This window comes from Coregonus lavaretus (genome assembly GCF_964263955.1).
Source record: "Coregonus lavaretus genome assembly, chromosome: 27".
NCBI lineage: Eukaryota > Metazoa > Chordata > Actinopteri > Salmoniformes > Salmonidae > Coregonus > Coregonus lavaretus.
The window spans coordinates 14,141,824-14,154,983 of record NC_140014.1 but is presented as its reverse complement, the minus strand read 5'-3'; the positions used below and the strand labels follow the sequence as shown (position 1 = coordinate 14,154,983).

The following is a 13,160-nucleotide window of genomic DNA, read 5'->3' as shown; positions in this document are numbered from 1 at the left end:
GTGCAGACCGCACCACCCTCTGGAGAGCCCTGCGTTTGTGGGCGGTGCAGTTGCCATCCCAGGCGGTAATGCAGCCCAACAGGATGCTCTCAATTGTGCATCTGTAAAAGTTTGTGAGGGTTTTATGTGACAGGCCAAATTTATTCAGCCTCCTGAGGTTGAAGAGACCCTGTTGTGCCTTCTTCACCACACTGTCTGTGTGGGTGGACCATTTCAGTATGTCAGTGATATGTGCGCCGAGGAACTTAAAACTTTCCACCTTCTCCACTGCAGTCCCGTCGATGTGGATAGGGGGGTACTCCCTCTGCTGTTTCCTGAAGTCCACGATCATCTCCTTTGTTTTGTTGGCGTTGAGTGAGAGGTTATTTTCCTGACAACACACTCCCAGAGCCCTCACCTCCACCCTGTAGGCTATCTCATCGTTGTTGGTAATCAAGCCTACTACTGTTGTGTCGTCTGCAAACTTGATGATTGAGTTGGAGGCGTGCATGGCTAAGCAGTCATGTGTGAACAGGGAGCACAGGAGGGGGCTGAGCACACACCCTTGTGAGGCCCCAGTGTTGAGGATTAGTGAAGAGGAGATGTTGTGTCCTACCTTCACCACCTGGGGGATGGCCCGTCAGGAAGTTCAGGACCCAATTGCACAGGGCGGGGTTGAGACCCAGGGCCTCAAGCTTAATGATGAGCTTGGAGGGTACTATGGTGTTGAATGCTGAGCTATAGTCAATGAACAGCATTCTTACATACAGTTGAAGTCGGAAGTTTACATACACCTTAGCCAAAAACATTTAAACTAAGTTTTTCACAATTCCTGACATTTAATCCTAGTAAACATTCCCTGTTTTAGGTCAGTTAGGATCACCACCTTATTTTAAGAATGTGAAATGTCAGAATAATAGTAGAGAGAATGATTTATTTCAGCTTTTTTTATTTCATCACATTCCCAGTGGGTCAGAAGTTTACATACACTCAATTAGTATGCTTCATGGTTGGGATGGTGTTCTTCGGCTTGCAAACTGACCCCTTTTTCCTCCAAACATAACGATGGTCATTATGGCCAAACAGTTCTATTTTTGTTTCATCAGACCAGAGGACATTTCTCCAAAAAGTATGATCTTTGTCCCCATGGGCAGTTGCAAACTGTAGTCTGGCTTTTTTATGGCGGTTTTGGAGCAGTGGCTTCTTCCTTGCTGAGCGGCCTTTCAGGTTATGTCGATATAGGACTCGTTTTACTGTAGATATAGATAGTTTTGTACATGTTTCCTCCAGCATCTTCACAATGTCCTTTGCTGTTGTTCTGGGATTGATATGCACTTTTCGCACCAAAGTACGTTCATCTCTAGGAGACAGAACGCATCTCCTTCCTGAGCGGTATGATGGCTGCGTGGTCCCTTGGTGTTTATACTTGCGTACTATTGTTTGTACAGATGAACGTGGTACCTTCAGGCGTTTGGAAATTGCTCCCAAGGATGAACCAGACTTGTGGAGGTTTACAATTCTTTTTCTGAGGTCTTGGCTGATTTCTTTTGATTTTCCCATGATGTCAAGCAAAGAGGCACTGAGTTTGAAGGTAGGCCTTGAAATACATCCACAGGTACACCTCCAATTGACTCAAATGATGTCAATTAGCCTATCAGAAGCTTCTAAAGCCATGACATCCTTTTCTGGAATTTCCCAAGCTGTTTAAAGGCACGGTCAACTTAGTGTATGTAAACTTCTGACCCACTGGAATTGTGATACAGTGAATTATAAGTGAAATAATCTGTCTGTAAACAATTGTTGGAAAAATTACTTCTGTCATGCAAAAGTAGATGCCCTAACTGACTTGCCAAAACTAACAAGAAATTTGTGGACTCCAACCTAAGTGTATGTAAACTTTCGACTTCAACTGTAGGTATACCTCTTGTCCAGATGGGATAAGGCTCTGTCATAGCCGGCCGCGACCGGGAGACCCATGGGGCGGCGCACAATTGGCCCAGCGTCGTCCAGGGTAGGGGAGGGAATGGCCGGCAGGGATGTAGCTCAGTTGGTAGAGCATGGCGTTTGCAACGCCAGGGTTGTGGGTTCGATTCCCACGGGGGGCCAGTATGAAAAAAATAAAAAATAATAATGTATGCACTCACTAACTGTTAGTCGCTCTGGATAAGAGCGTCTGCTAAATGACTAAAATGTAAAATGTAATAAGGCAGTGTGTAGTGTGATGGCAATTGCATCGTCTATGGACCAGAAGTCCCCACGAGAATAGTAAACAAACACAAATGTGTCCAACTGGGGACATTTTGTTAGTCCCCACGAGGTCAAATGCTATTTCTAGGAGGTTTAGGGTTAAGGTTAGAATTAGTGTTAGGGTTAGAATTACATGAATGGTTAGGGTTAGGAGCTAGGGTTAGTTTTAGGGTTAGGGTTAGGAGATAGGGTTAGTTTAGGGTTAGGGTTAAGGTTAGGTTTTTGGGTTAAGGTTAGGGTTAGGGTAAGGGTAAGAGTACGGGTTAGGGTTAGGTTTAGGGTTAGGGGTTAGATAAAATTGGATTTTGAATGGGACTGAATTGTGTGCCCCCACAAGGTTAGCTGTATTAGACTGTGTGTGTGTGTGTGTGTGTGTGTGTGTGTGTGTGTGTGTGTGTGTGTGTGTGTGTGTGTGTGTGTGTGTATGTGTGTGTGTGTGTGTGTGTGTCTGTGTGTGTGTGTGTGTGTGTGTATTGTGTTAGAGTGTCAGTGTACAGTGGAGTCTCCTCAGAGGAGGAAAGGAGGACCTCAGTGAATATCCTAAAGATAAAAATAATGAAACATAAAACAATATATACTTTTTAGATAAAACTATACTAAATATATAAACATGTGACCAAATAATTTATTAAAACACACTGTTTTGCAATGAAGGTCTACAGTAGCCTAAACAGCACTCTGTAGGGTAGCACCATGGTGTAGCCGGAGGACAGCTAATTTCCGTCCTCCTCTGGGTACATTAACTTCAATACAAAACCTAGGAGCCCCCCCCCCCCCTTCCATAGACTTACACAGTAATTATGACAACATCCGGAGGACGTCCGCCAACCTATCAGAGCTCTTGCAGCATGAACTGACATGTTGTCCACCCAATCAAAGGATCAGAGAAGGAATCTAGTACTGAAAGCATAAGCTACAGCTAGCTAGCACTGCAGTGCATACAATGTGGTGAGTAATTGACTCAAAGAGAGAGAAAGACAATAGTTAAACAGTTTTGAACATATTCATTTCTTTAAAAATTAAGGAGAAACAAGAGAGAGAGAGCTAGCTATATTTAGAATGTTTTCACTTTCACTTACTTAGCTAGCGAATGCAGCAAGCTAGTTTAGCCTACTCAAACAACAGACTCAGACAGAGCGGGATGCTATGTTACCTAGCTGGCTATGGCTATGGCTATCCAACACTGGAACTCTTCCAAGTCAAGGTAAGCTTTTGGTTTTATGAATTTATTGCCACCGGGGCCCACCGGTGTAACTGCTAAACTGCTTGCTAACTGTACACTGTACTGTATGATTGTAGCAGGTTTCCTAACGTGTTAGTTCTAGTAGCTATGTTGACTTGATGTTAGCTAATATGGTAACAACGATGTAGGCTGTGTGTAGCGGTTAGCGGTTATGATATGAAGGTTTGGCTTGGAAAGCTGTTTGTATGTGGCTGCTATGAAAGTGAACTGTGTTTGCGTGTGATCAGGGGTGTATTCATTCCACTGATTCTGTTTAAAAATATTTCTTAAACGGAAGCAAATGGAACAAAACAGGGATAAACATACCTCAATTTGTCCAATAGAAGCTCTCTTTTGCATCTGTTGGACTAATGATTAAACCCTAGATCAGCTAGATGTAGGCAAGATTGTGCAAGGCGGTATTGAATGTGTCAATGTTTGTCACCTTGATTACTCAAATTTCTCTCGACCTGTGCGCATACGTTGTAAACGTTCATTCATAGGCTAGGTTGTAGCAACCTCATGGATGGGTATAGGGAAAATTAGAGTATCATGTAGTAGCCTAAACCTTTCGATGTTACATTGAGCTGGGTGAATGGAATATGAATGACAGTCATCCAATATGCTGTAATATAAATAACGCCATGCTCATTAAAAGAAATAATCCTCCTCCCTCATCTTAAACGGCACGATCTCCACTGTCAGTGTAGTACGCCACTGTCAGTGTAGACCCCTTGACTTTTTCCACATTTTGTTACGTTACAGCCTTATTCTAAAATGGATTAAATTGTTTTTTTCCCTCATCAATCTACACACAATACCCCATAATGACAAAACAAAAACAGGTTTTTAGAAATGTTCTTAGGTATGATGCTAAAAGCTTGGCACATCTGTATTTGGGGAGTTTCTCCCATTCCTCTCTGCAGATCCTCTCAAGCTCTGTCAGGTTGGATGGGGAGCGTTGCTGCACTGCTATTTTCAGGTCTCTCCAGAGATGTTAGATCGGGTTCAAGTCCGGGCTATGGCTGGGCCACTCAAGGACATTCAGAGACTTGTCCCGAAGCCACTCCTGTGTTGTCTTGGCTGTGTGCTTAGGGTCATTGTCCTGTTGGAAGATTCACTTTCACCCCAGTCTGAGGTCCTGAGCGCTCTGGAGCAGGTTTTCATCAAGGATCTCTCTGTACTTTTCTTCGTTCATCTTTCCATCAATCCTGACTAGTCTCCCAGTCCCTGCCACTGAAAAACATCCACACAGCATGATGCTGCCACCACCATGCTTCACTGTAGGGATGGTGCCAGGTTTCCTCCAGACGTGACGCTTGGCATTCAGGCCAAATAGTTCAATCTTGGTTTCATCAGACCAGAGAATCTTGTTTCTCATGGTCTGACAGTCTTTATGTGCCTTTTGGCAAACTCCAAGCGGGCTGTCATGTGCCTTTTACTGAGGAGTGGCTTCCGTCTCGCCACTACCATAAAGATCTGATTGGTGGAGTGCTGCAGAGATGGTTGTCCTTCTGGAAGGTTCTCCCATCTCCACAGAGGAACTCTAGAGCTCTGTCAGAATGACCATCGGGTTCTTGGTCACCTCCCTGACCAAGGCCCTTCTCCCTCGATTGCTCAGTTTGGCCGGGCGACCAGCTCTAGGAAGAGTCTTGGTGGTTCCAAACTTCTTCCATTTAAGAATGATGGAGGCCATTGTGTTCTTGGGGACCTTCAATGCTGCAGAAATGTTTTGGTACCCATCCCCAGATCTGTGCCTCGACACAATCCATTCTCGGAGCTCTACGGACAATTCCTTCGACCTCATGTCTTGGTTTTCGCTCTGACATGCACTGTCAACTGTGGGACCTTCTATAGACAGGTGTGTGCCTTTCTATAGACAGGTGTGTGCCTATAGACAGGTGTGTGCCTGTGGCCAATTGAATTGACCACAGGTGGACTCCAATCAAGATGTAGAAACATCTCAAGGATGATCAATGGAAACAGGATGCACCTGAGCTCCATTTCTAGTTTCATAGCAAAGGGTCTGAATACTTATTTAAATAAGGTATTTCTGTTTTTAGTTTTTTATAAATTTGCAATTTTTTCTAAAAACCTGTTTTCACTTTGTCATTATTTGGGTATTGTGTGTAGATTGATGAGGATTTTTTAAATTTTTAATCAATTTTAGAATAAGGCTGTAATGTTAGAAAATGTGGAAAGAGTGAAGGGGTCTGAATACTTTCCGAATGCACTGTATGTGTGAGTGTGTGGGTACATTAAGCATGTTCAAGAGAGTCAGTGCAAAAAATAAGAATAAATAAGAATAAAAGAAGGGGTCAATGCAAATAGTCTGGGTAGCTATTTGATTAACTGTTCAGCAGTTCTATGGCTTGGGGGTAGAATCTGTTAAGGAGCCTTTTGGTCCCAGACTTGGCACTCTGGTACCACTTGCCGTGCGGTAGCAGAGAAAACAGTCTATGACTTGGGTGGCTTGAGTCTTTGACAATTTTTGGGGCCTTCCTCTGACACCGCTTGGTATAGAGGTCCTGGATGGCAGGAAGCTTGGCCCCAGTGATGTACTCGGCCGTACGCACTACCCTCTGTAGCGCCCTGCAGTCGGATGCCGAGTAGTTGCCATACCAAGCGGTGATGCAACCAGTCAGGATGCTCTCGATGGTGCAGCTATAGACATTTTTAGGATCTGAGGTCCCATGCCAAATCTTTTCAGCCTCCTGAGGGGAAATAGGCGTTGTCGTGCCCTCTTCACAACTGTGTTGGTGTGTTTGGAACATAATAGGTCCTTAGTGATGTGGACACCAAGTAACTCGAAACTCTCGACACGCTCCACTACAGCCCTGTCGATGTGAATGGGGGTGTGCTTGCCCCTTCTTTTTCTGTAGTCCACGATCAGCTCCTTTGTCTTATAAGGTACTGCATCAAGGTCAAGGATTGAACATGTTTAACCTGATTTTAATATATTTTTATATGTTGTAGCTACCACTATAGGTTCACTCTATTAATTGAAAATACACAAGACAGCGAACATTTCAAGATAGGTAAACAACTTATTATAAGGGACAAAGTGGTGATTTTAAGTTTTAATATTGAGAAAATCAGAGTAGTTCTATGGTAGCAGCTGCCAGCACAGTCAAAATTGCAAGCTAGATTATCTACAAATGTGCACACTACAAATCAGCATTTGTTTTGGTTGTTTTCAGACCCAATTAAATGATAAGCCTGTTATCAAAATATTATATACATGCTTGGAATTCCCTGCCTCTATTTGACTAAACTAACAGTTCATCACAATAAATACTTAGTTGGGAAATAAATTAATATATTACAATAAGATGCATTGGATAAATTCTGGTGATGGGTCCCATCTACAAGACATGCTTTCAGTTTTAATGAGCACATGGATGACTACCAAAATAATAGAATCTGTGAAGCTGCAGTACTCAGAGTAATAAAGGTCTGTGAAATGAGTTCTGGTTCTCACATTGAAGAGATGAAGAAGGTATAATTGAGTAAGAAAGTGACTTTTACTCTCCACTGATACCACTTTATTACAGTGTAATTACTAATTTGTTCCGATGTAATTAACACATTTGATTTGATAATACTTAAATGATCCTCATCTAAGGAATATTCTGCCATGATATATAGCAAGAACGATTTCATTAAACATGAAGAAATAAGCCACTATAAAGGAGAGCAAAACCCCCTTTTATAATTTGTTAATAAAGTTTTCATATAATTTTACTATTTAAAATGTTGAGAGATTTATGCAAGTAAAACATGTTTTAAACCAAGCCAAAACCACATTATGTAAATTATTAATATTACATTTACATTTTAACTTCATGAATCTTACATTAGTGTTTTCCTGTAATATATACTTAAAACAAATTGTGGCAGTAAAAGCTGATGTTTTCCTAATGCATGATTTAGCATTAGGAACACATGAAGTTTTACTGCCACAATTAGTTTTAAGTAATTTTAAAAAAGGGCAGGAAGTATGTGGTAGTGTGGTAGTGTAGTAGTAGTGTAGTGTAGTGTAGTGTAGTGTAGTGTAGTAGTGTAGTGTAGTGTAGTAGTAGTGTAGTGTAGTAGTAGTGTAGTGTAGGGGCCCCGTGTAGCTCTGTTGGTAGAGCGTGGCGCTTGCAACGCCAGGGTTGTGGGTTCGTTTCCCACGGGGGGCCAGTGAAAAAAATCAAATATGTATGCACTCACTAACTGTAAGTCGCTCTGGATAAGAGCGTCTGCTAAATTACGTAAATGTAAAATGTAGTGTATGGGAGTGCAGTCATAATTCCTCTTAAGACAGTCAGGATGGCATGTTTAAACTTAGTGTGCTTATTTTCGAAAGGTACAGGTACACTATATGCAGAAATGTAAACTACCGTTAAAACAGACATATACAAGCAGGCTCCTCAGGAACTCCCTGAGACATTATGGATTATGGAGATTGGGAAGATTTGCATATGGCTGTAAGGATAATGAAGGCTTATTCTTTAAGGAAATACAGGTAAATCAAGGACATAGGGTTGCCTACATTAGGGAAAAAAGTGAGGCACAGTTAAATAAATATGGACTATCCATGTGAATATTGTTTTGAAATAATCCAGCACAATTCCAAATATGCAGGGTGCCAAGAATCACAATGTCAAATAGCAAAGAATTATTCACTGGCAGTAATGTTTATAATCACAGTTGATCTGAAGCTACAATAGGTCGCAAAATGGTTATCTGACCATCTCAGGCGATTATTTCTAAAACCTATGATCACACAATAATAATTCACTTGAGAAATCAGTTGAGTAAACAAGTTCAGGTTGACTGCCACAACCTTTCCTAACAAATGGAAATGTTGTCGTTCTGAATTTTCCAGGAGCAAAAATAACTCTAAATGACTCTAAAATTATGTTAACCTTAATGATTCGGTCAGGAAAGTGTATTAATCTCACAATAAAGTTAATGGATTAATATGCCTATCATAGAAGAATAACATATCATGACCGTGATGGGAACTGATGCTGAAACTTCGAATAAAGTATATTCAGTGTATCTAGACCAAACTAAAGAGATTTTAAAAAAACATTAGTGAAATTGACTAATCAAGCCGCAATATAGCCAATGAAATTATAAATAAATGACTATAGTCTACTTACCTATCAAAACGCTGACAGCGATATTAATAAAAGTGTGTCTTATACAATCCATGGCTCCTTTTGGAAGGATCCTGGAAAGAGTTGTCCTTTTTTAGCACTTTTACCACTTTTATTTATTCATGTAAACAAATTATAAACAACCAAAAACACGTTTTAGATCACCAAGTCCCAAGGACGTGCAGCCTCTTTGCGAGCGTAGATTCTACTTAACCTTGCTGTAATAGTGGCGATGCTGATGCTGCAGCGTTTCGGTCTGAATTGGCAAACCAACTCAAATTTACTCCCGAATTCATGCCTGCTCCTTCTCTTTGTGTTACCTCTGCCTACTTAGAAACTTGGTCCTAAAGCCTGCCTCTCAATTCTCCCGAGCAGTTGTGGTGTCATGCAGTAAATTATTGCTTTTCAGAGGGCTTTGTATATGGCAGTTGGTATTGTCATGTTTTACTGTTTGCACAGCCTCATCTCATACACTAGACTTAACATAGTAAACGTAAATCCAGGATACTTAAATTAGTATGATTCCCTAACCTTAATCCTTTTAGCTGACCCTAACCCTAACCCTAACCTTAACCCTTATAGATGACCGTCTTAACCCTTTAACCTAACTCCTAAACTTAACCCTAACCCCTAACCCCTAGCCTAGCTAACATTAGCCAGCTAACATATAGTACGTTTTGCAAATTCGTAACATATAGTACGAATTGTCATTTGTAACATATCATACGAAGTGAGTGATGGACATCCACTAATGAATACATACCATATGAAACATATCATATGAAATGCTCTGAGACCAGGTTGGTTTGCATGGAGAACTCATTAAAGCAAAAGAAAAACACTGCCTGTTTCACAGAATCTATATGCTTTTACCACAGTAGAGCTTTCTAGCTGTACTTGTGTGATTGAATTCCAGATGTAGTATCAAGAGGAAACAGTGATGAGCCTACAGTAGTAGCATTTGTGTTACTTAATTGAGCAGTTTTTAAATCAAATCAAATCAAATTTTATTTGCCACATGCGCCAAATACAACAGGTGTAGACATTACAGTGAAATGCTTACTTACAAGCCCTTAACCAACAATGCAGTTTTTTAAAGAAAAAATAAATAAATAAAAAGTGTTAAGTAAAAAAAATAAAAGCAAATAACTAAAGAGCAGCAGTAAAATAAAATAACAGTATGGAAGCTATATACAGGGGGGTACTGGTACAGAGTCAATGTGCGGGGGTACCGGCTAGTCGAGGTAATTGAGGTCATATGTACATGTGGGTAGAGTTAAAGTGACTATGCATAAATAATGAACAGAGTAGCAGCAGCGTAAAAGAGGGGGATGGGGTGGGGCGGGGGGGCACTGCAAATAGTCCGGGTAGCCATGATTAGCTGTTCAGGAGTGTTATTGCTTGGGGGTAGAAGCTGTTGAGAAGCCTTTTGGACCTAGACTTGACGCTCCGGTACCGCTTGCCGTGCGGTAGCAGAGAGAACAGTCTATGACTAGGGTGGCTGGAGTCTTTGACAATTTTGAGGGCCTTCCTCTGACACCGCCTGGTATAGAGGTCCTGGATGGCAGGAAGCTTGGCTGATGTACTGGGCCGTACGCACTACCCTCTGTAGTGCCTTGCGGTCGGAGGCCGAGCAGTTGCCATACCAGGCGGTGATGCAACCAGTCAGGATGCTCTTAATGGTGCAGCTGTAGATTTTTTGAGGATCTGAGGACCCATGCCAAATCTTTTCAGTCTCCTGAGGGGGAATAGGCTTTTTTGTGCCCTCTTCACGACTGTCTTGGTGTAAAGGAACTTGAAGCTCTCAACCTGTTCCACTACAGCCCCGTCGATGAGAATGGGGGCGTGCTCAGTCCCCTTTCTTTCCTGTAGTCCACAATCATCTCCTTTGTCTTAATCACATTGAGGGAGAGGTTGTTATCCTGGCACCACATGGCCAGGTCTCTGACCTCCTCCCTATATGCTGTCTCATCGTTGTCGGTGATCAGGCCTACCACTGTTGTGTCGTCGGCAAACTTAATGATGGTGTTGGAGTCGTGCCTGGCCATGCAGTCATGGGTGAACAGGGAGTACAGGAGGGGACTGAGCACGCACCCCTGAGGGGCCCCCGTGTTGAGGATCAACGTGGCAGATGTGTTGTTACCTACCCTTACCACCTGGGGGCGGCCCGTCAGGAAGTCCAGGATCCAGTTGCAGAGGGCGGTGTTTAGTCCCAGGGTCCTTAGCTTAGTGATGAGCTTTGAGGGCACTATGGTGTTGAACGCTGAGCTGTAGTCAATGAATAGCATTCTCACATAGGTGTTCCTCTTGTCCAGGTGGGAAAGGGCAGTGTGGAGTGCAATAGAGATTGCATCATCTGTGGATCTGTTGGGGCGGTATGCAAATTGGAGTGGGTCTAGGGTTTCTGGGATAATGGTGTTGATGTGAGCCATGACCAGCCTTTCAAAGCACTTCATGGCTACAGACGTGAGTGCTACGGGTCGGTAGTCATTTTGGCAGGTTATCTTAGTGTCCTTGGGCACAGGGACTATGGTGGTCTGCTTGAAACATGTTGGTATTACAGACTCAGTCAGGGACATGTTGAAAATGTCAGTGAAGACACTTGCCAATTGGTCAGCACATGCTCGGAGTACACGTCCTGGTAATCCGTCTGGCCCTGCGGCCTTGTGAATGTTGACCTGCTTAAAAGTCTTACTCACATCGGCTACGGAGAGCGTGATCACATAGTCATCCGGAACAGCTGATGCTCTCATGCATGCTTCAGTGTTGCTTGCCTCGAAGCAAGCATAAAAGAGATTTAGCTCGTCTGGTAGGCTTGTGTCACTGGCCAGCTCGTGGCTGTGCTTCCCTTTGGAGTCTGTAATAGTTTTCAAGCCCTGCCACATCTGACAAGTGTCAGAGCCGGTGTAGTACGATTCAATCTTAGTCCTGTATTGACTCTTTGCCTGTTTGATGGTTCGTTGGAGGACATAGCGCTCCTTGAAAGCGGCAGCTCTACCCTTTAGCTCAGTGCGGATGTTGCCTGTAATCCATGGCTTCTGGTTGGGGTATGTATGTACGGTCACTGTGGAGACGACGCCATCATTGCTCTTATTGATGAAGCCAGTGACTGATGTGGTGTACTCCTCAATGCTATCTGAAGAATCCTGGAACATATTCGAGTCTGTTCTAGCAAAACCGTCCTGTAGCTTAGCATCTGCGTCATCTGGCCACTTTTTTATTAACCGAGTCACTGGTGCTTCCTGCTTTAGTTTTTGCTTATAAGCAGGAATCAGGAGGATAGAGTTATGGTCAGATTTGCCAAATGGAGGGCGAGAGAGAGCTTTGTATGCGTCTCTGTGTGTGGAGTAAAGGTGGTCTAGAGTTGCACATTTAACATGCTGGTAGAAATTAGGTAGAACGGATTTAAGTTTCCCTGCATTAAAGTCCCTGGCCACTAGGAGCGCTGCCTCTGGATGAGGGTTTTCCTGTTTACTTATGGCCTTATACAGCTCAATGAGTGCAATCTTAGTGCCAGTATCGGTTTGTGGTGGTAGATAGACAGCTACGAAAAATATAGATGAAAACTCTCTTGGTAAATAGTGTGGTCTACAGCTTTGAGATACTCTACCTCCGGCGAGCAAAACCTCGAGACTTCCTTAGTATTAGATTTTATGCACCAGCTGTTGTTTACAAATATACACAGACCGCCACCCCTTGTCTTACCGGAGTAAGCTGTTCTATCTTGCCGATGTAGCGTATATACCGCCAGCTGTATGTTATCCATGTCGTCGTTCAGCCTCGACTCAGTGAAACATAAGATATTACAGTTTTTAATGTCCCGTTGGTAGGATAACCTTAATCTTAGGTTGTCCAATTTGTTTGCAAATTATTGAACATTGGTTAATAGGATTGTCATGAGAGGCTCTGTAACTATTCATTTTACCAAAGGTGGGTGCCTAGTTATGAAATGAAAGGTTACAAGCACAAGAACTCACTGTTTCCCTTCTTGGACAGAAGACATCCAAATTATGATTCAGTTTGAGACAAATAAATAGGAAGTAATCTGTTAGGTCTCACAAAACCAAATTAGTGAACACCTAAAAAAAAAGTCCCTATTGCAAAGTGCAAAAGTCCATTCCTCGACATGACTCCATTATGCCATTGGATTCTTCTTCTTACTGTATGATATTCCATTCCTTTTCATTCATCAGTGCTCCTCTTCTTGTAACGTAGAACTTGACTAAGTTGAGCGTCCATGTGTCGTGTCTGATGTGTTTTTAAAACAGGATATGGTTACGCCTGTCACCTCGTAATAACCTGCTAATAGAGGTTTCCTGCCTTTGATGTGTTTACAAAGATGAGTGAAAATCAAAGGCCACAGCTATCTCAGCATAACGCTAATAAAGACGATGCATGCTTAATCTGTATTTTTTCAATTGAAGTTTGTTCAGACTATTTTAAAGCAATGGGCATACATTGTATATTAATAATCACATCACAGTGCTTTTGATCTGTTTTATAAGATTAGGAACAATAGATGTCCTTATAGCTCGCCATGAACTGTATGAACATATATAATA

The 13,160-nt window shown here is 42.3% G+C and overlaps 1 protein-coding gene across 1 annotated transcript in view; it reads right to left on the bottom strand.

The window, feature by feature from the left end:
* The window catches only part of LOC311102470 (tyrosine-protein kinase receptor-like), a 76,340-nt gene extending 67,556 nt beyond the window's left edge, over window positions 1–8,784 (bottom strand). Inside the window, exon 1 of the mRNA XM_084143827.1 lies at window positions 8,602–8,784. Coding sequence (XP_083999953.1) covers window positions 8,602–8,653 — 52 coding nt within the window. The 5' untranslated portion in view covers window positions 8,654–8,784. The remainder of the gene's footprint in view (window positions 1–8,601) is intronic.
* Between the last annotated feature and the right edge of the window lie 4,376 nt (window positions 8,785–13,160).